Source organism: Sceloporus occidentalis, unplaced genomic scaffold (assembly GCF_023333645.1).
Source record: "Sceloporus occidentalis isolate IW3139 unplaced genomic scaffold, rSceOcc1.0.p SCAF_21, whole genome shotgun sequence".
Classification (NCBI taxonomy): domain Eukaryota; kingdom Metazoa; phylum Chordata; class Lepidosauria; order Squamata; family Phrynosomatidae; genus Sceloporus; species Sceloporus occidentalis.
Window position 1 is genome coordinate 7,974,898 of NW_028317001.1, and position 20,049 is coordinate 7,994,946.

The following is a 20,049-nucleotide window of genomic DNA, read 5'->3' on the forward strand; positions in this document are numbered from 1 at the left end:
AGGCGGTTTTCCAAGTTACTAGTCTCAAGTCCGCTGTGGCCATGGGTTCAAAGGGCTTGGATTGGAGCGCCGAAAGTACGGACTCCAAGTTCCAAGCCGGTGTTGGTACCGACACTGGTGGGTGTAGGTTGGCACAACCCCTTAAGAAACCTTTTACTAAAGGATCTTTGAAAAAGGAAACCCTCCCCCCGAATTGATATTTTGCACAGATGGCGGACAGATAACATTTGATGGACGTGAGGGAAAGCCCCCCATCCAAAAGTGCCATCAAAAACTCCAGCACCACTGGAGTGGAAACGTGTGCAGGAGACAAGCCCTTATGGTCAAGGAAGAGGCAAAATCTCCTCCACTTCAGGGCGTAAGACCGCTGGGTAGAAGGTTTCCTCGCAGCCAAGATCACCCTCCTCACCGGCTCCGGCAAGGCAGTCAGGGCTGAATCCTCCAGGCTACCAGCGCCAGGTTCTCGATGTCGGGGTGGAGAATTCGTCCATCCTGGGTCGACAACAGGTCCGGGCAGGGCTCGAGGCGGAGGAAGCACCGTCTGGAGAGATGGAGAAGGGATGCGAACCAAGGTTGTCTCGGCCACCATGGCGTGATCAGGATCGCGTCCGTATGGTTTAGCATCATCTTGGAGACCACCCTGATGATGAGAGGGAAGGGGGGAAAGGCGTAAAGGAATTCCCCCGACCACAGGAAGGCGAATGCGTCTCCGAGGGATCCGGTCATTGGCCTCCTGGAGCAGAACTGGGGACAATGGCTGTTCGAAGCGGTCGCGAAGAGGTCGATCTGGGGGGTTCCCCACCTGTCGAACAAAACGCCGACCGCTTCCGGATGGAGCCTCCATTCGTGGCACACCGAGGACGATCTGCTCAGGCGGTCTGCCAAGTCGTTGTCCTCCCCTGGCAAGTGGATCGCTTGAAGGAGAACCCGTCTCTGAATGCACCAGTCCCAGATGCGCAGGGTAATGTCGAGGAGGGTCCTTGACTTGGTACCACCCTGTTTGTTGATGTAGTACATCACGGTGGTGTTGTCCGTCCTCAAGAGCACCACCCTGCCTGTCACAGCGGGTTCGAAGGCCCTCAGAGCCTTCTCGACCGCAAGCATCTCGAGGGCATTGATGTGAAGGAGACTGTCCGAGTCCGACCATTTGTCCTTTACAACTAGGTCGAGGAGGTGGGCGCCCCAGCCCTCTAGGGAAGCATCGGTTGTCAGCGTCACCTGTGGTTGCGGTTGGTGAAAAGGCATTCCCACGCACACGTTGTGCTCGTCCAGCCACCAGCTGAGGGAGGCGGCCACCGGTCTCGGTACCGTCAACCACTTGGATGGGGAATCCTCCGTCGGGGAGAAGACCGACAGAAACCAAGCCTGAAGTGGGCGTAGGCGAAGTCTCGACCACGGCGTCACGAAGGTCGTTGATGCCATGTGACCCAGGGCGATCTGGACGTCCCTGGCCCTCACTCTTCTGTGGGAGATGCAGGGTGTCAGCGCTGTCACCAGTGCTTGGAAACGGTCTGCAGGAAGGAAGGCGGAGCATCTTTCGGAATCGAGGATGGCCCCGATGAATTTGACCTGTCTGGACGGAGTGAAGTCAGACTTTTCCTTGTTGATCACCAGCCCGAGAGAGTCCAGCAGTCGGGTGGCAAATGAAATAGCCTCCTGGAGGTCTTGCTGGGAGTCTGCGACAAATAGCCAGTCGTCTAAATAAGGGAAGACTCTGTAGCCCCTTCTGTGGAGATATGCGACCACCGGGGCCATGCACTTTGTGAAGACCCGTGGGGCCGTGGCAAGACCGAACGGGAGCACGTTGTAGTGGTATGCGTCGGAGCCGACGGCGAAGGCGAGGAACCTCCGGTGGGACTCCCGAATCCCGATGTGGAAGTAGGCGTCCTTCAGGTCGACCGTCGCGAACCACAGGTCCTGGCGGAGGAGAGGTAAAATAGAGGCTAGGGTTACCATACGAAACCGGCGGTATTGGAGGAAGAGGTTTAAGTCCCTCAAGTCCAGGATTGGTCTAATGCCTCCGTCGGCCTTTGGTACCGTGAAATACCTGGAGAAAAAGGCCTTATGAAAAGAGTCAGGGGGTAATGGAGAAATAGCCCCTTTGTCCAATAAAGCGCGCACTTCGTCGAGAAGGGTGTCCGAGGGTGGGGTGGAAATGAAAGCTCCGGTGGGCGGGAGCTCTTCGAACTCGAGGGTATAGCCCCTACGGACGATGTTTAGCACCCAAGAGTCGGAGGAGATGGAAGCCCATATGCTGACAAAGGGCTTAAGGATGTCCAAAAAGCATCTATGGGAGGCGAAGTGCGCGGGAAGGTTTCATGCCCTCTTTTTGGGCTGGTCAGAGTCTTGGCGTCGGTTCCTACGGTACCGAGAAGACTGATTGCGGCGGCCCGAGGACGATGGGGACTGAGACGGGTACCTCTGGCGTTGGGAACCCTGCTGGTGAAACTGTCGGTCCTGGTAAGAAGACCTGTTAAACTGGCCCTGCTGCTGTTGCCAGGGGCGGAACCTCTTGCGAAAGGGAGCCGGGGCAGGGGCAGACATACCATGCTTCCTCGCTGCCGCCTTTAGTCTGAACTTCCGGTTCAACTTGTCATCTGTCTCCGCATGGAAGAGTCCAGAGTCGTCTATCGGCATGTCCTCAATCGTTGACCTAACGTTGGCGTTAAGGTCTGATCCCCGCAACCAGGCGTGTCTCCGTAGGGCGATGGAGGCCGCCATGGCCCTGCCCGAACACTCCACCACGTTCCTGGACGCGGTGATTAGCCACGCGCCGATGGAGTGGGCCTCATCCCTAATCTCCGTGAGGGTCCGCTGGGTGTCATCCGGGACATCGGGCACAATGGGGGAGATGCCCTCCATAAGGGTTTGTATGTAAGCCCCCATACACGCGGTGTAGTTGGTTGCCTTCACCGCGAGTGCTGCAGCCGCGTATGCCTTCCTGGCCAAGGCATCAATCTTCTTAGCCTCTTTGTCAAATGGCACCGCCGCTTGCCGTTGAGTCGAGGTCTGTTGGGCACCCTCGACAATCGCTGAGTTCTGCCGGGGGTGGGAGGTAAGCCACGGAGCAGAAGGGGCCGAGACCTTGTAGAGGGATTCAATCTTGCGCGGCGGACCTAAGAGCGAGGAGGGACAGTCCCAAGAACGTCTGACCAGGGCTTCTAGGGACGGCATGAACGGGATCAAAGGTGTAGAGTGGGCCCGGCTGCGAACCCTGCGCTCGAGGGGGTCCCTGGCCTCTTCCTCGGGATATGCGAGGTCAATGTCCAGAGCCCTGGACATCTTGATGACGTGTTCGAGAAACGACCTAACGTCATCCGTAGGAGAGGCTGCTTCAGGATGGTGTAAAAGCTGCGGAGAGTTCTGGGCTGGGTCATCCTCGGCTGAGGAATATTCCGAATCAATAGGCTCGGGTTCAGACTCCGAAGCCACCAAGTCTACAGCAGCATGCTGTCTGGAGTGTTGGACAGGCCTGCTTGCACGCAGAGACGGAGCCGGTACCGACGGGTCTGGTCAGTCAGAGAGCTCGTGATGACGGCGGTCTTGATCCTGAGGCTGTTTAGAATCACCGGGACGGTCACGACCTCGAGCAGGCTTGGCGAGAGCCACCTCCTTAGGGACTGGGAGAAAGAATTGGTCAGTCTCCGAGTCATAATAGTATTGAGGATCGGGCGGAGAACGTGGAGCCAGAGAAACTGGAGACGGAGACCTCGGCGGTTGATCAGCAACCTCTTCGTCGTCCGAAAGGAGGAAGGGAAGCGTTGTCGCCGATTGGGTCTGGGTTGGTACCGTCTGGACGGCGGTGTCCCGGCCGCGGGTCCTCGCCGGGGAACGGTCAAGGCCTCCCATGGATGAACGATTGTCCGCCATCGGTGTGGCAAGAGGGTCAACTCGTCCCGGAGAGTCGGGCCGGGGGCGGTCCCGACGGGACTCACGATGAGACTTCCGAGAAAGGGAAGCATCGTCGGAGCGCCTCTTGGGAGGAGAGCTGGAATGAGAGTCAGACTTAGAAGTAGACTTGGGCTTCTTAGCCGAAGAAGATGAAGTCGCCTCCGGGGCCGACGGCTGCCTCTTCTTGGCGGACTTAAGGCGAGAAGGCGCATCCGGAGGGAAGAACTGGATCGGGGACTCCGAGATGGTAGCCGTACGACCAGCACGATCCTCAGTGCGGGCGGCGGAATCCCTCGAGCCCGAGGGTTCCTCGGAGGCGATGCTCCTCGGTGCGGGGTCCTCCGATCCGGGCCGCTTAGACTGGTCCGATGATCCGGACTTAGACTTGGACTTCTTGGTAGAAGATCCCGAGGAGGTCCTTTTGTCTGGAGCCGTCAGGGACGTCCCCGATGCCTCGGAGGGGACTCCTTTCTTGCGGCTGGGGGCCGTGTCGGGACCCACTGAACCCGGTTTTTTAGGGGCCTTGAGTGAAGCACCGTCCGAACGCCCCATGTCCTGCCCCAAGGAAGTGGAAGGGGGCGCGCTGGAAGGGCCGCTATGAGCCTGGACAGCTGGAGCAGAGGCCGTAGGGGCTGATGCAGGCCGAGGGTCCCCTTCCCTGATCTTGCCTTGGGCAATAGCGGATGTCAGCCGCGACTCCCGATTCTTGCGGGCTTGGGAGGACATGGACTTACAGAGGGTGCAGACCCTGGGGTCGTGGTCCCGGCCCAAGCAGAAGAGGCACGAAGAATGAGGGTCCTGAACGGGGACCTTTCCACTGCAGATGTCGCACTTCTTGAATGGAGGAGACATCCTGTGAGCCAAGAAGCGAGGTCCAAAGGCGAAGTCAAAAACGGTCCGAAGTCAAAGTGAGAGCGAAGTTCCAAGCAGCCACTAGCACGGCGGAAAAAAGGAACTGGGGAAAGAGCGGGAAAGCAGGGGCCTTATAACGGGTGGGCGGAGTTACCGCCAAAAAGTTTGTATATGTTGCAAAGTAAACTTTGCCCAGTGATTCCAGTAGGTTCCGAGCACCACTGCGCAGGCGCAGTAAAACCCATTTGTATGATTCGCAGAGACCACGAAGAAGAAAGATAAATCCAATTGATTCAGTGATTCTACTCTGATCAGGACTAGGCATAGGATACAGGCTAGGATTTAGGTCTGCATGTGGCTAGAACAGGATATTCCCAAGACAAGATGGACAGGCAACAGTGTGGAAAATGGGCACTCTCCACATGGGCAGAGACTCTCACAGAATTGTGACTTCTCCGCATGCAGAAGGTTGCCATGGGAATTGGGTGCTCCCTTCCCATCAGCTCAATCCTCTGGTGCCCCCTGATCCTGGGAGGAAGGCTGGATCCCATGGAAGGGGAACAACCTGGGAAGAGAGAGCTCCTTTCCTGCCCTTCTTGACCGGAGGGCTCCCTAGTGAATGGCCAGCTGTAGACCCATTCCTCCCAGAGCAACACTGGAGCATAGAGAGTTCTGCTGATTCGACCATCGGGAGAATGAGGAACCACCAGGCCAGACAGCCTGACCCAGCAGAACCCTCTATGCTCCATTGTTTCTCCAGGTGGAATCAGGCTACAACTGGCCATTCACTGATCCAGGTCCTACCATAGACTTGTGGAAGCCATCCCTCATGGCCATTCTATGCCTGGTGAGACTGTTGGGTGTGAGGCATTAGAGAAACATCCAGCTGTGTTTCTGTAGTCAGAAGCAAAATGAAGAAATCTTCCTCTGAGGGCCACTGGGGACCTCTGCAGGAGATAATGCACTCATTTCACATCTAGCTATTAGGACATAGTCAGGACCTTTTCCAATTCCCTATTCCCTGATCCCCAGCCATTCTCACAAGGCATGGAGTAACTGTTGTGTAGGGGAGCTGCAGTGAGTCTATGCTAGTTGCAGGAGGCTTTGTTTGGTGCAGAGGGAAGAAGGGGATGCCCACCTCTGCATTGGACCAAAGGAGACATTAGTCACCTGCGTATGTCACCAGCAGGATGCTGATCTCAGTGACTTTGAGTGCTGCAGGGTTTCTAGCCAAACCAAGCCTAATCCTGGTCTCTTTTCTCAGGAACTTCATCTTGGACCCCTTGTACACGGCTTTGGGGTATCCTTTGCTGGAAGTGACCAAAGTGCAGGGCCACCAAGACCCCTCGCCCACCTGATGGCCGACACAAAGGCCAAGCAGAGGGAGCTGGGCTCCAACAGAAAGAGGCTGCCAAGGAACAACAAGTCTTTGGTAAGTTGCCATCCTGACTATTACTTTCATCTGTGTCTGGGCCGGCTCATGAAGCAAGCAGAGAACATACTGTCCCAGTTTGGCAGAGAATGTCCTGGTTATTCCTCTGTCACCTCATTTTTTCAGGGGCTTTGAAAATGTCCTATTTCACTCTCCTCCTTCCACTTTCCCCCTTCGCCTCAGGTCAGTTCAGTTGCTGCAAAATGTGTTTCAAGTTCAAAAGAGTGTGCATCCCATCAATTCAAAAGAGGGGAGGAGAGAAGGGAGCAGGGTCTTGCCCTTGCCAGGAGTCAGAGGCAAAAGCAAACTGCTGTACCTTTCCTCGCTTGTGTGATCTTTATCATTAACAACTTTGGCCATCTTGACCCCATTTTGATGTTGCTTTTCCACATGAGTCTTGCTTTCCCAATCTGTGAAATGCTGGGGGATATGGAAGAATATCTCTGGACTTGACTTCCGGGTTGGAATGGCGCCTCGCTGAACGGATTCCAGATAGCTCTGGGATCCTTCTGTTTGGAAAGCGGGTTTGAGACTTTAAAGTTACTTTGGAGTCTCAGAATTTCCCGTCAGAGAAGGTGGGAATCAGAGGGGGCTCGACGGAGGGCTCACTCGAACACCCCCAGCACTGGAGACAGAAGTAGACCCGGGTCAGAAGAACGCGGGGAGAAAGCAGGGGAACGGAGCCTGCAGAGCAATCCACGCCTGCAACACAAACTTTAATGGGAAACCTTAGGTTCCCTATACAGAGGTGCCACCAACTTATATTTTAAGAACATTTTCTTAAGGAAGAGTGAAGAAGATATATATAAACGCTGCTTAATACTCATCGGTAAGCAAAGCTACAACATAGCCATTCACCTGGGAGTTAGAGAGAGACTCTTTCTTTCCTAATAACATGAATTACTGAGAGGCTTTCTGGAGGTTAACTGGACTATAATATTGGGCAAGCGATCTAGAGAACGTCTTTGAGGAGAGATTTGTTTGTATTTTCTGCGCCCCCCTCCTCGTTTACTTTGCGACTGACCCCCATAAAGCAATTGATTTTGGAGATGGAGATTACAGTCCGGAAGGGGTTAAAATTTATTTGAAGGCTTAGAAGTGTGGTGACACTCAGCCCTGAAAGAGCAGCAACATAAACTGTCCTTGGACGTTATCTAAGAAACCCACCTGTGTTGAAGAAGGAGTGATTGAGGAGGAGGGGAAAGCCGGAGATAAGCAGCACTGGAGGACTGATTAGTGGAAAGACGAGATAAAATATAGAAGGTACCAGAGAAGGAAGTGACGGGTCCATGGAAGGAAGAAGGAAGTAAGAGTGGAGGACTGAAAGATGGAGGACAGACAACGACGGGAGATAGAGAGGCAAAGTAAAGAGAGCGGAAGAGGAGAGGCAGACGAAGGAAGAAGGAAGTAAGAGTGGAGGACTGAGAGACTGAGGACAGACAACGACGAGGGACAGAGAGGTAGAGTAAAGAGAGCGGAAGAGGAGAGGCAGACGGAGGAAGAAGGAAGTAAGAGTGGAGGACTGAGAGACTGAGGACAGACAACGACGAGGGACAGAGAGGCAGAGTAAAGAGAGCGGAAGAGGAGAGGCAGACGGAGGAAGAAGGAAGTAAGAGTGGAGGACTGAGAGACTGAGAACAGACAACGACGGGGGACAGAGAGGCAGAGTAAAGAGAGCGGAAGAGGAGAGGCAGACGGAGGAAGAAGGAAGTAAGAGTGGAGGACTGAGAGACTGAGGACAGACAACGACGGGGGACAGAGAGGCAGAGTAAAGAGAGCGGAAGAGGAGAGGCAGACGGAGGAAGAAGGAAGTAAGAGTGGAGGACTGAGAGACTGAGGACAGACAACGACGGGGGACAGAGAGGCAGAGTAAAGAGAGCGGAAGAGGAGAGGCAGACGGAGGAAGAAGGAAGTAAGAGTGGAGGACTGAGAGACTGAGGACAGACAACGACGGGGGACAGAGAGGCAGAGTAAAGAGAGCGAAAGAGGAGAGGCGGACGGAGGAAGAAGGAAGTAAGAGTGGAGGACTGAGAGACTGAGGACAGACAACGACGGGGGACAGAGAGGCAGAGTAAAGAGAGCGAAAGAGGAGAGGCGGACGGAGGAAGAAGGAAGTAAGAGTGGAGGACTGAGAGACCGAGGATAGACAACGACGGGGGATAGAGAGGTAGAGTAAAGAGAGTGGAAGAGGAGAGGCAGACGGAGGAAGAACGAAGCAGGAGTGGAAGACTGAGAGCAGATAACAAAGTGGGATAGAGAGGCAAAGCAACTAGGAAGAAGCCCAGAAATAAAAGGTCTGTGGAAATAAAGTGGGGGGTAGATTAATAAGTTAAAGATACAGTAAAGAAAGGAAGAATTTGGAGGAAAAGAAAGGGACAATTTTATAGAACTTTGAATATCTGGCTATAAAAAATCATTGAAGATAAATTGGAACTGTGAAGGGGGAATTGAAGAAGCTTCGTTCTGTTCTTTATTTTTTTCCTTTTTCTCGTACCTCTTCCTACTCTCTTTCTTTTTAAAGCTCTTACCTTAGAGTTGGAATTTGGGAAGTAAAGAAATATAATAGGTCTGAATTGATAATGAACACAAGAAAACAAACACAGAAAGGAAGTACCCAAAATATAAATCAAAGAAGACTGTCTTTGTCAGTGGATAAAGATAAGGATAAAGTAACAGATATGAATGATCTAATTTTGGAAAAAATAGAGAAATTAAATCTTAATATGAGTAATTTAGCGAAGGATCTTACAAGTAATTTGTCGAAAGAATTGTCCAATTTTAAGAGAGAAATTAGACAAGAAATTAGGGAAGATTTGAAAGAAATAAATCAAACGGTAGACAAACTGACTTGATATTCAAAAAACAAAACAAAAAGTTGAAATATTGGAATGTCGAAATGAAAAATTGGAGAATGAAGTGACAAAAATTAAAAATAAGGAAGAAATTGAATTGGATGAAAGAGCAATAGTGGAATTGAAATTTAAAGAAAGATCTGTGAAAATAAGGGGATTACCAGAACAAAAAGATGAAAATTGGCAGGAAAAATTGATAGAGGAAATAGCCATATTTTTAGATAAAGATATTGAAATTTTTGAAAGTGAAATAGATAAAATATACAGAGTGAACTCCTCAGTCGCTAAACAAAAAGGTCTACCGAGGGATGTCGCAGTTTTTTTTACCAGGAAAAGAGTGAGAGATCAGTTTCTCAGTAGGCATAACGAAAACCCATTTCAATACGAAGGACTGGAGTTGAAGATTTTAAAAGACATACCAGGTAGATTGCTGCAGAAAAGGAAAGATTATAACGGACTAACGGCTGTGTTGAGAGCAGAAAGAATTCCTTATAGATGGGAAATTCCAGAAGGACTCACTTTTTGGTGGCAGAAAAAGAGAATTAGAATTCTTACGGCAGAACAAGCAAAGACCTTTTTAAGGAAAATAAAAGAGGAACATACAAAAGGGAAAAAAGGCAGAGGGGAAGGAGAAGAAGAGAGATACGAGGATAGAAACGGAGAAAACGCCGGAAGAATTACTGTTGTTGGAAATACCAGAAAAGAGCAGACGGATGATTTACAAGAGCTGTTGAACACAGATCTAGAATATGATGATCAAGACCTATTGCAAGAGGAACTGAGAATGAGGAGAGAAGAGCAGGAGGAGAGAGAGGAAAACTGAAGAATTGGGAAAATTGGAAGGACTAATTATTTTTTAATGATTGATAAGTCAACCCTCCCTATTAAAGAGGGTTTGAAAGTAAGACTTTGCTAATTGACTTTAGATTGTGTATTTAGATAATAAATAAATTAATTTTCTGAAAATATTTGGTGGAGATTGATTCAGGAGATACATTTTCTTTAGACATGGCACAATATCTAAAATGTTTAACCTGGAATGTCCAGGGGATGAACACACCACAAAAAAGGAAGAAAATTTTTCATTACTTACAAAAATTAAAATTGGATATAGTTTGTTTACAAGAAACAAGAATAAAAGAAAAGGATAAAAAACACTTAAAATGTTTAAAATTAGGTCAAATGTTTTCGGCAAATTCTAAATATAAAAAGAAAGGGGTAGTCATATATGTTAAGGATAAATATGAGGCAAAAGAAATATATAAAGATAAGGAGGGGAACTTTGAATTGATTGAAATATTAAATAAAGGGAAAAAAATACTGATAGCTGGGATATATGGACCATTGGAAAATAAAGGCAACTTCTATAAAAAGCTAAAAAATATACTTTTGAAACAAGACTGCGAGTCGTTAATGTTAATGGGGGACTGGAACGGAGTAATAAACCCAAGTATAGATAGGTTTTCGGAAAAGAAAAATAGAAGACAGAAAGGGAAATTACCTAGAGAATTTTTTGATTTGAAAGAATTATTAGTAGTGGAAGATGTATGGCGAACAAAATACGGGAATAGTAGAGATTATACGTTTTTTTCCAATCCACATAAAACCTGGTCCAGAATCGATATGATTTTGATTTCGACCCATCTAAATTCCAAGATACAAGAAGTTAAGATTCTGCCCAGAATATTGTCGGATCATAACCCAGTCCAATTGAAATTAAATTATGGACAGAAAACGGAATATAATTGGAGATTAAACCCGAATTTATTGCTGAATGAAGAATTGATTAAATAATTAAATATAGTTATAGATAATTATTTTGTAGATAATTTGGACAAAGGGACTTCGATACAGACGGTATGGGATGCTCATAAGGCGGTGATTAGAGGATGGTTAATTCAAAAAGCAGCTGAAATTAAGAAAAGGAGGGAAGATAAACTTAGCAAACTGAATGAAGAATTAAAGAAAAAAGAAGAAATTTTAAAGAAACAACCAAAAAATAAGAATGTACTAACAGAGATTAAATATTTACAAAAGCAGATATCAATATTACTGATTGAGGAGATGGAAAAAAAATTGAAATTCATAAAACAAAGATATTTTGAATCTGCCAACAAAACAAGTAAGTTATTAGCATACCAAATTAGAAAAGAAAAGGCCAAAAGACAAATCAAGGTAATAAAGGAAGGGGGGAAATCATATACAAATCAAAGTAGTATAAAAAAAATATTTGCCCAATATTTTAAGGATCTGTTTAAAGAACCCATAGTGAATAAGAATAAAATTATAGTCTATCTGGAATCCTCAAAATTAAAAAAATTAACGGATGAACAAAGACAAATATTGAACCGGCCAATAATAATGACAGAGTTGATTGAGGCAATAAATAAAAGCAAACTTGGGAAATCTCCGGGTCCGGACGGCTTTCTGAATGAATATTATAAAAAATGTCAGAATCATATAAGAGAACCACTTTTACGAGTAATGACTGAAATACGAAATGGAAATATCCCACAAACCTGGACACAATCGGATATTACATTGATACCTAAAGAAGGGAAAGAACCAACTTCGGTAAAGAATTATAGACCAATAGCCTTATTGAACACGGATTATAAATTATTCGTTTCAATATTGGCAACAAGATTAAAGAAAGTATTGAAAACATGGATTAATGATGATCAAGCTGGCTTTCTGCCAAATAGGAAAATTAAAGATAACATAAGAAATTTGATAAATTTAACTGAAATACACGAAAAAAAGATAGATAAAAAATTGGCAATAATTTTTTTAGACGCAGAAAAAGCTTTTGACAATGTGTATTGGCAATTTTTGTTTGAATTAATGGGAAAATTAGAAGTCGGGGATAAATTTCAGGATTGGATAGAAACAATATACAACAAGCAAGAAATGAGAATTTGGATAAATGGAGAAAAAACGGAATTATGTAAAGTATATAGGGGGGTAAGGCAAGGTTGTCCGCTATCGCCTCTCCTATTTATATTGATTCTTGAAATCTTATTAAATAATATTAGAGAAAATCAGGAGATAAAAGGATATAAATTAAATGGTGAAGAGTACAAGCTGAGGGCGTACGCAGACGACCTAGTCTTAACTATAGCGAACCCATTGGAAAGTAGTGAAAACTTGGTAAGTATATTAGAAAAATTTGGCAAGAAGGCCGGCTATAAGATTAATAGAGAGAAAACAGCGGTACTGACAATGAATATGAATAGAGAGGAGATAGCAGAACTTAAGAAGAAAACGGGATTTCAAATTAATAAAATGGTTAAGTATCTGGGTATAAATATTACAACAAAAAATTTGGATCTCTTTAAAAACAATTATGAAAAAATTTGGAACAATATCAAAGCAGATCTTAAGAGATGGGAAAAACTGAACTTGTCTTGGCTGGGTAAAGTAGCAGTGTTAAAAATGTCAGTACTTCCGAGATTAATCTTTCTCTTCCAAAGCTTACCAATTATATATAACGATACACCATTTAAGAACTGGGAGAGGGAATTGTCAAAATTTATTTGGAACAACAAAAAACCGAGAGTCAAAATGAAAATATTATATGATGCGGTTGAGAAAGGAGGTTTAGCATTGATGAATTTGAGATGGTATTATCATGCATGCGTACTGGAATCGATATTGGACTGGATCAAATTGGATAATAGAAGGAAGATTAATTTAGAAAAGATAGATTTGAGATTTGGATTGCACGGATACCTATGGTACAATAAAAGCAAACAAGATAGTAATTTTAATAACCATTGGATAAGGAAAGTAATGTTGAAAGTCTGGTTAAAGTATAAAAAAAGGTGGTTCCCTAGACTCCCGTTATGGACCTCATCTCAGGAAGCGTTTTTTAAAAGAGAAGAAATTAAGAAAGATGGATGGGTGACATATAAAGATATTACTAAAATAGATAACGGTGAGATAACAATGAAAACACAGGGAGAGTTAGCAGAGGAAGGACTATCTGTAAATTGGTTTGCATATAGACAAATTAAAGAGAGATTCCGGGTAGATAAGAAGGAAATGGGAATTGGTGAAGGAATTGGGGAAATAGAGATAATAATAAAACAGCCAAAAAAACAAATATCTAGATTATATCAATTAATTAGGAATTTTGAATTAGAAGATGAGACAATTAAAGAATTTATGGTTAAATGGGCAATTGATATGAATCAAAATATTCAACTAGAAGAATGGGAGAATCTTTGGAAGAGAAAAATTAAGCCAATAATAAATATTCAAATGAGGGAGAACATTTATAAAAGTATGTATAGATGGTACTTAACCCCGTATAAATTAGCAAAAATGTTCAAACAGACGAAAAATATATGTTGGAAATGTGAGAAAGAGGTAGGTAACTACATGCATATGTGGTGGAATTGTGTTAAAGCGAAAACATTTTGGACTAGTATTCATTCAGAAATAAAGAAAATGTTTGGGGTTAAAGAAGAGATGAAGAGTAAAATGTATCTCCTGAATATGACGGAAAAGATGAAGATAGAAAAGAAAAATCAAAAGGTATTGCAATATGCTATTATAGCGGCTAGAATGAGTTATGCTAAATACTGGAAGAAAAAGGAATATCCGACGATAGATGAATGGAAGTTAAAGATGATAGACATATATGAAATGGATAAATTAACTTTTTTAGTGAATAATAAATCTTTGGATGAGTTTTATAATATATGGGAAAGCTGGAGAAATTACATGCAGAGGAAGATATGATATAAAGTAAAATGTATTTTGTACTAGATAAATAAGAGTAATATAGATGTGTATAGTGACTAGAGTTAAGAGAGATAGTAAATTTTGTCCTCAGTCCTATTCTTTCTTGTCTTCTCTATACTCATTGTTAACTACATCCTATTTCTTTTTGAGAATCAGATTGAGAATAAAGAATACATATAAGTAAGCCTCAAAGACTTAAAATAATGAGTGATAGAAATATAAGAAGAAAGATAGAAAGTAACTAAGAAGTAATAAAGGGTTAGAAAGTAGTGAAAATAGATAAGGTAAATGGCAAGTAATTAATCATATATATAAATAAGAGCTTAGTGAATAAGAAGGAAAGAATATAAAACCGGTGAGAAGCAGTGTATAAGGAAGTCAACCATCATTATGTTTGTATTTTTTTTATTTTGTTATATGTTTGTAGATGTGTAGTATTAGGTATTGTGGATTCTTGTGTGTATTATGTTATGTGTGTGTTATGTTATATGTGTATTCTTTTTTAATCATTAAAATTTAAAAAAAAAAAAAAAGGAAGAATATCTCTGGACTTAAGTTGAAGGTGGGCCCAGTGGCCCTAAAGCCCAGAGTACTCCCCAGAACTGTTTTTTTTTAAAGTGAAATTTGCCTCTGAAATTAGGTGAGATATGACTAAATGAACTATAATTCATTGGTGACTATATCTAATATACATGTTGGGATAGTCAGTATCTTAATCAATGTATAATATTCCAGAAATGGCCTAAATTATATTGTTTATTATATCATATATTGCATTGAAAGGATTAGAGACAAACTGGATCTCAAAGGCTGTAGCTTCTTGTTTGTTTGCAGAATGTAAAGTTTATTTCCTGGACTAAATTGTGAATTGTTGAAAAAATAATTGCAATGCACCATGTGCTTTCCTCCTCTTTTGTTTAGTCACTCTCTGGATAAGAGCTATTTTCTGTTGCAGGTGACCTTTGCGGATGTGGCAGTATATTTCACTGAGGAGGAATGGAAACTGTTGACAAAAAAGCAGAAACTTATGTATAGTTCTGTAATGATGGAGAGTTACGAGAATGTGGCCTCTGTGGGTAAGGAACCTGAATCCATTGCCCTTCCTATGAAGACTGAGGGTCCTTTCATAATTTACTGTCAGAGCGCTATGATTCTACTTTTGAATTATAGGCCTGGTACAGACTGCCAAAATAATGCTGCTTCAAGTCTCTTTGGAGGTATGCTATTTAAATGATGCATGCATCCTAAGAATCCGGAGGTCGTGCCAAAGCCACACTCCATTCCTAAGCACTGGAGTGTGGCTTTGGTGCAGCTTCCGGATTCTTAGGATGCATGCATCATTTAAATAGCATACCTCCAAAGAGACTTGAAGCAGCTTTATTTTGGCAGTCTGTAACAGGCCATAGAATCAAAGAGTTGAAATAGACCACAAGGACCATCCGGTTCAATCTTCTGCCATGCAGGAATAGACATTCAAAGCACCCCCGAGAGATGGCTATCCAGCCTCTGTTTAAAGACCTCCAAAGAAAGAGGCTCCACCAAACTCTGAGGGAGTATATTCCACTGTTGAAGAGCTCTTACTGTGAGGAAGTTCCTCCTAAAGCTTAAGTGGAATCTCTTGTCCCTGTGGCTTGCATCCATTGTTCCATGTCCTTTTCTCTGGAGTAGCAGAAAGCAAGCCTGCTCCATCCAGAATATGACATCTCTTCAAATATTTGAACAGGGCTGTCATATCCACTCTTAACCTTCTCTTCTCCCAGCTAAACATACCCAGCTCCCTAAGTCGTTCCTCAGAGAGCATGGTTTCCAGACCGTTGACCATTTTGGTTTCCCTCCTCTGGACATGCTCCAGCTTCTCAACATCTATTTGAATTGTGGTGCCCAGAACTGGACACAGGATTATTGCAAGTGAGCCCTGACCAAAACAGAATAGAGTGGCACTATTACTTCCCTTGATCTTGACACTATACTCCTATTGATACAGCCTAGGGTCACATTGGCCTTTTTAGCTGCTGCATCACACTCTTGACACATGTTCAACTTGTGCTCTACTACCATTCCTAGTTCCCTTTCACACGTAATTTAATTGTCATAACAACTTCCTGTGGAATCTTGGAATTTCTAGTTTTAGTGAGGCACTATTGTTCTCCACTTTTTAAGGATTCTAAATATCCAATCCTAAACTGCCAATTCTGGAATTTTGTGGGAAGGAGCCATGGAGATTAATGCTTTTTGCCCCTAAATGGTCCTCAGCCCATCCCAGAACAAGTTTCTTGGCTTTTGTAGCCCGTCTTCTGGCATTTTGAGACTCTGGAGAGGCATTGTGGGAAAAAAGCCTTCCTTGGCCCTGCAATGGCTCAGAGAGGGCCCAACAGTGGCAAAATGGCCTCCACTTCCCCAAAGGGATGCTGTGGGATATTGAGGGGCAAAACATTAGGCCATATTTTTAGGCGATACAATGTGGGGTAGCCCCTGAGATCCGCTGGGGTACAATGTGACCACCCCACTTCCCTACAGCAGTCCATCCCTGTCTTAGAGATGTCTTAAGGTTGTTTTAAGGATTCTCCCTTGCACTTGACCCTCACTAATATCAGAAACGAGGTCCCGGACCCCTTTTTCTGCCTTTCCTAATGCATTAGTCGTATATTAATTGTCTTGCCAAGAAATGACCTCAAAGTGTCCCTTTTGTGCATCACACTCTGTGGGTGTGTGTCTGTGATAGAGAGATGGTGGCAATGTGAAAAACATAAAGCCAGGGAAGAGATGCGGAAGGTGAAATGGTAAAGCAGTGCAGATGGGCAAGAGGCAAGGTTGGAGAGCAGAGGGAGAAAGTGAAGGGGATCAGGCCTCTGGGAGCCAGGAGGGGAAGGCAGGAGCAAAGCCAGGATCGCCTAGTTCTGTGCGGAGAGGAAGGGACTTCTGGGAAGGGCCAGGAGAGAGGCCTTGGGGATTGGGAGGCAGCCACCAAACTGACAGATTTTAAGAACTGGATTGAGTGAACTGGTGAGAACCAGCTCAAATCCTTCTTTTCAGACATATTTAGGGGTTCCATTTAGCAGTTATGTGTAACATCTATGAAGGGAGGAAAGGGGACACAAAAACTCCTTTTTCTCTAATGTTTCTTTTGCTTAGCTCCATGGTTGATTCAAGACATCCTTTGTTACCCAAAATGCTGGAGTCTGGGTGGACACCCACAAGTGCTATGCTTTTAGGGGAATTTGGTACTTAGCTCAATAGAATGAATTAGGTTTACTGGGGCAATAGTGACCTCTAGATTCAGCTCAGCTATAGCAAGTTCTGAATCAAACAGATCTTCAGAGCCATTTGAAATATATAAGTGTTCACACACACATGCAAGAACTAGGTAACAAAGGTGAGAGTGGTGAATAGATGTAAGGCTTTGTTAATGGTGACACGTCATCTATCCAGACCTTTATTCCAATTGCTGAGGATTTGGTTGGGAAGAGGTCAGTAGTTCCTTTGACAATTGGGGTTGGTGAGTGCATTTAGGTGCTTAGCCATGAAAAAAAAAAGAGTGTCTGTCTGTAACTAGACTGACACCAAAGAACAGCAAGTTGGGGCTGATATTTATATTGAAATTGTTGCTTGGGGGCAGAAACTGAGGGTTCAGAAAGGTTTATATCACTTTAGCATATTTCATGTGTGGGGAAAGCATGGCGTGAAACCGAATTGAATGCATTGGGTCTTTGATGCAAATACCTCAGACAAAAGGGATTAGCACACCGCCTCTAAGGTCCTTGTTGGCTCTGAATTTTGACCATGTTCACAAGCCAATGTACACTGCAATCTGAGGGTGACACTCCCAGATGTAACTCAAAAATAGCATAGGAGAGTATGGAAGCAAATAAATAGATATAGGTATTGGCAATACACTGACCACTTTCCACACTTAAAGATAAGTCACAGACACAGTAGATTTCATTCAGGTCCTTGGAGGTTCTCTATTTTGAGTTGCAAAATAATACAAAATAATCCTCTCCGACTTCCATCAACTTCACCATCCCTTATACACACAACTCCAATCCAATCCACACCAATCCGCATGTGAGCTGTATATTGTATTGGTTGTGAGTCATCTCCTGGTGCCAAACAGCATGAAGGGACCTGTGCAGTTAGCTTCCATCATGCCTTGGGCTCTGACTCAGGACTCTATGGCAGTCTCACAGGATATGATGCCACCTGTCAATCAAAGTATTTTTGCACATGGTTAATGGAATATTTTTTCAACAGTCCTTTGACTATCTGCTTCCACTGATTCCCTCAAGGCAGCCCCATTTTTTGCTAGCTCCTATGAGTAAGGATACAACTATTCAATGGGTTTAGGGACATAAGCAGCAGGGCCATACTTAAGTTACTCACAGCAACTTTATTAATTTAATCGCAAATAAGGAGAGGTTAATGAGGGCTAAATCATGTGGCAACACCCTCCTCCCTTAAGTCTGATTTTGAGTCTCATCTGTCATTGTCCTTCTTTACAGAAAAACATTTGAGTCATGAGAGAGTCCACACAGGAAAGAAGTCACATAAATGCCAGCATTGTGGGAAATATTTTGCTTACAAGTCAATCCTTGTCATGCATCGAAGAGTCCACACCAGAGAGAAGCCATACAAATGCCAGCACTGTGGGAAATGTTTTTCCTGGAAGTCTGACCTAGTGAAACATCAGAGAGTCCACACAGGAGAGAAGCCATACAAATGCCAGCATTGTGGTAAATGTTTTTCTCAGAAGTCAGACCTAGTGACACATCAGAGAGTCCACACAGGAGAGAAGCCATACAAATGCCAGCATTGTGGGAAATGTTTTTCTTCTAAGTCATACCTAGTGAAACATCGGAGAGTCCACACAGGAGAGAAGCCACAAAAATCTCAGTAGTGAACTAACATTATATTTGTCAATAACAAATATAAAAAATATATTTTCAATCCAACAGTCCAAAAAAGGCCCTTGTGATATTGTTTGTAAGGTTTGTCTGTCCATATGTCTGTTTATGTTTTAAAGTTATACTTTGTTAAGATTAGGTTTTCATTGCTAATCGTATAGAAAATTACTTTGGGTTGTATATTTGGCTGGGAATTGTGGGTCATGGTATAGGTTAAGTAGATGGGGGGTTGGGATTTGTTACATCTGGCTTTATTAGTTATGGGAATGATAGCTTTTGCAATTTGTGGGATTTTGGCCTAAGAAGGTTGGAGGCCAGTATTAACAGAAAGGGTTAGTTTGTGGGAATGGCAAAGGGTCCTTGTTACCTGCAGAGCATAGACTGTGGGAATTGGAGGTGGGGGTAGGTTTGGAAGAGGGTGATGTTTTAGGTTTTGGGGTTTTAATGTATTGTTTGTATTGGAGTGGGCAGTTCTGTATTAAACACTGAATTTCTGTGTGTTCTCAATAAAGTTCTTTGCTATTTCAACACATTGGACTCTTTGATGCACAGAAGTTCTGCATTTGCTCAAAACTGACCCTTTCTTCTGTCCTCAGTCCTCAGCTCCATTCCCAGCCATAAGAACAGCAGAGGCAAACACACACACACAAACACAAATATACAGGGACAGCTATATTTCCAAACTAGATCCTTCCTTTCCTGACTTTCCAGCTCTGCACCTTGGGCTCCATTTTGGTTTCCTCAAAGGAAGAAATGAGGAAAGGAAGGGTAGGCTCCTGAACCCCCGGCGCATCCAGAAGAACTGTATAAGCGGAGGGTCTGGATACTTCTCCTGTCGCGTCTGTCGTAAAGCCAGAGTCCAAATTGATTCTTATCTGAGAGATTTTGTCTGCGAAGTTATTATTAAAAGCATCAGAGCAGACTTTTGTAGGTTCTCACAAAGACTTGAGGGTGGAGGACATTTGAGCCAAGTCCCTTACCATCCTGAATAGCTCTGCAGGACGAGACTTTGCAAATGCAGTACATGCAGAGTAGAAGGACTTCTTAGCTGCATCTATTGCTACTACATAGGATTTAAGAAAAACCCTTATCAGGTATCAGTCCATATTTCTGCCAGAAGCGCTCTAGCCGTTGTCCAGCCCCCTTCATTAATTTGAGATCTTTAGTATACCATGAACTGCAATTTGAAGTGGGTTGAAAAAGGGCGCTTGGGAGCAATAGTGTCTATAGCTCTGGTAAGAACATTGTTCCAAGTATTGACCAGAGCTTCAACAGAATCGCAGGCATTACCAGCCATCAAACCCTCTAAGGCCTCTAGGAACCTAGTGGGTTTCATCAACCTTCGAGGGCGGACCATTTTAATAGGTCCTCC

The 20,049-nt window shown here is 44.4% G+C and overlaps 1 protein-coding gene across 1 annotated transcript in view; it reads left to right on the forward strand.

The window, feature by feature from the left end:
• Positions 1 to 18,738, forward strand: part of LOC149301529 (uncharacterized) — a 72,359-nt gene extending 53,621 nt beyond the window's left edge. The window contains exon 3 of the mRNA XM_089484032.1: positions 18,359 to 18,738. Within this exon, the coding sequence (XP_089340158.1) occupies positions 18,359 to 18,670 (312 nt within the window). The 3' untranslated portion in view covers positions 18,671 to 18,738. The remainder of the gene's footprint in view (positions 1 to 18,358) is intronic.
• Positions 18,739 to 20,049: the final 1,311 nt, after the last annotated feature.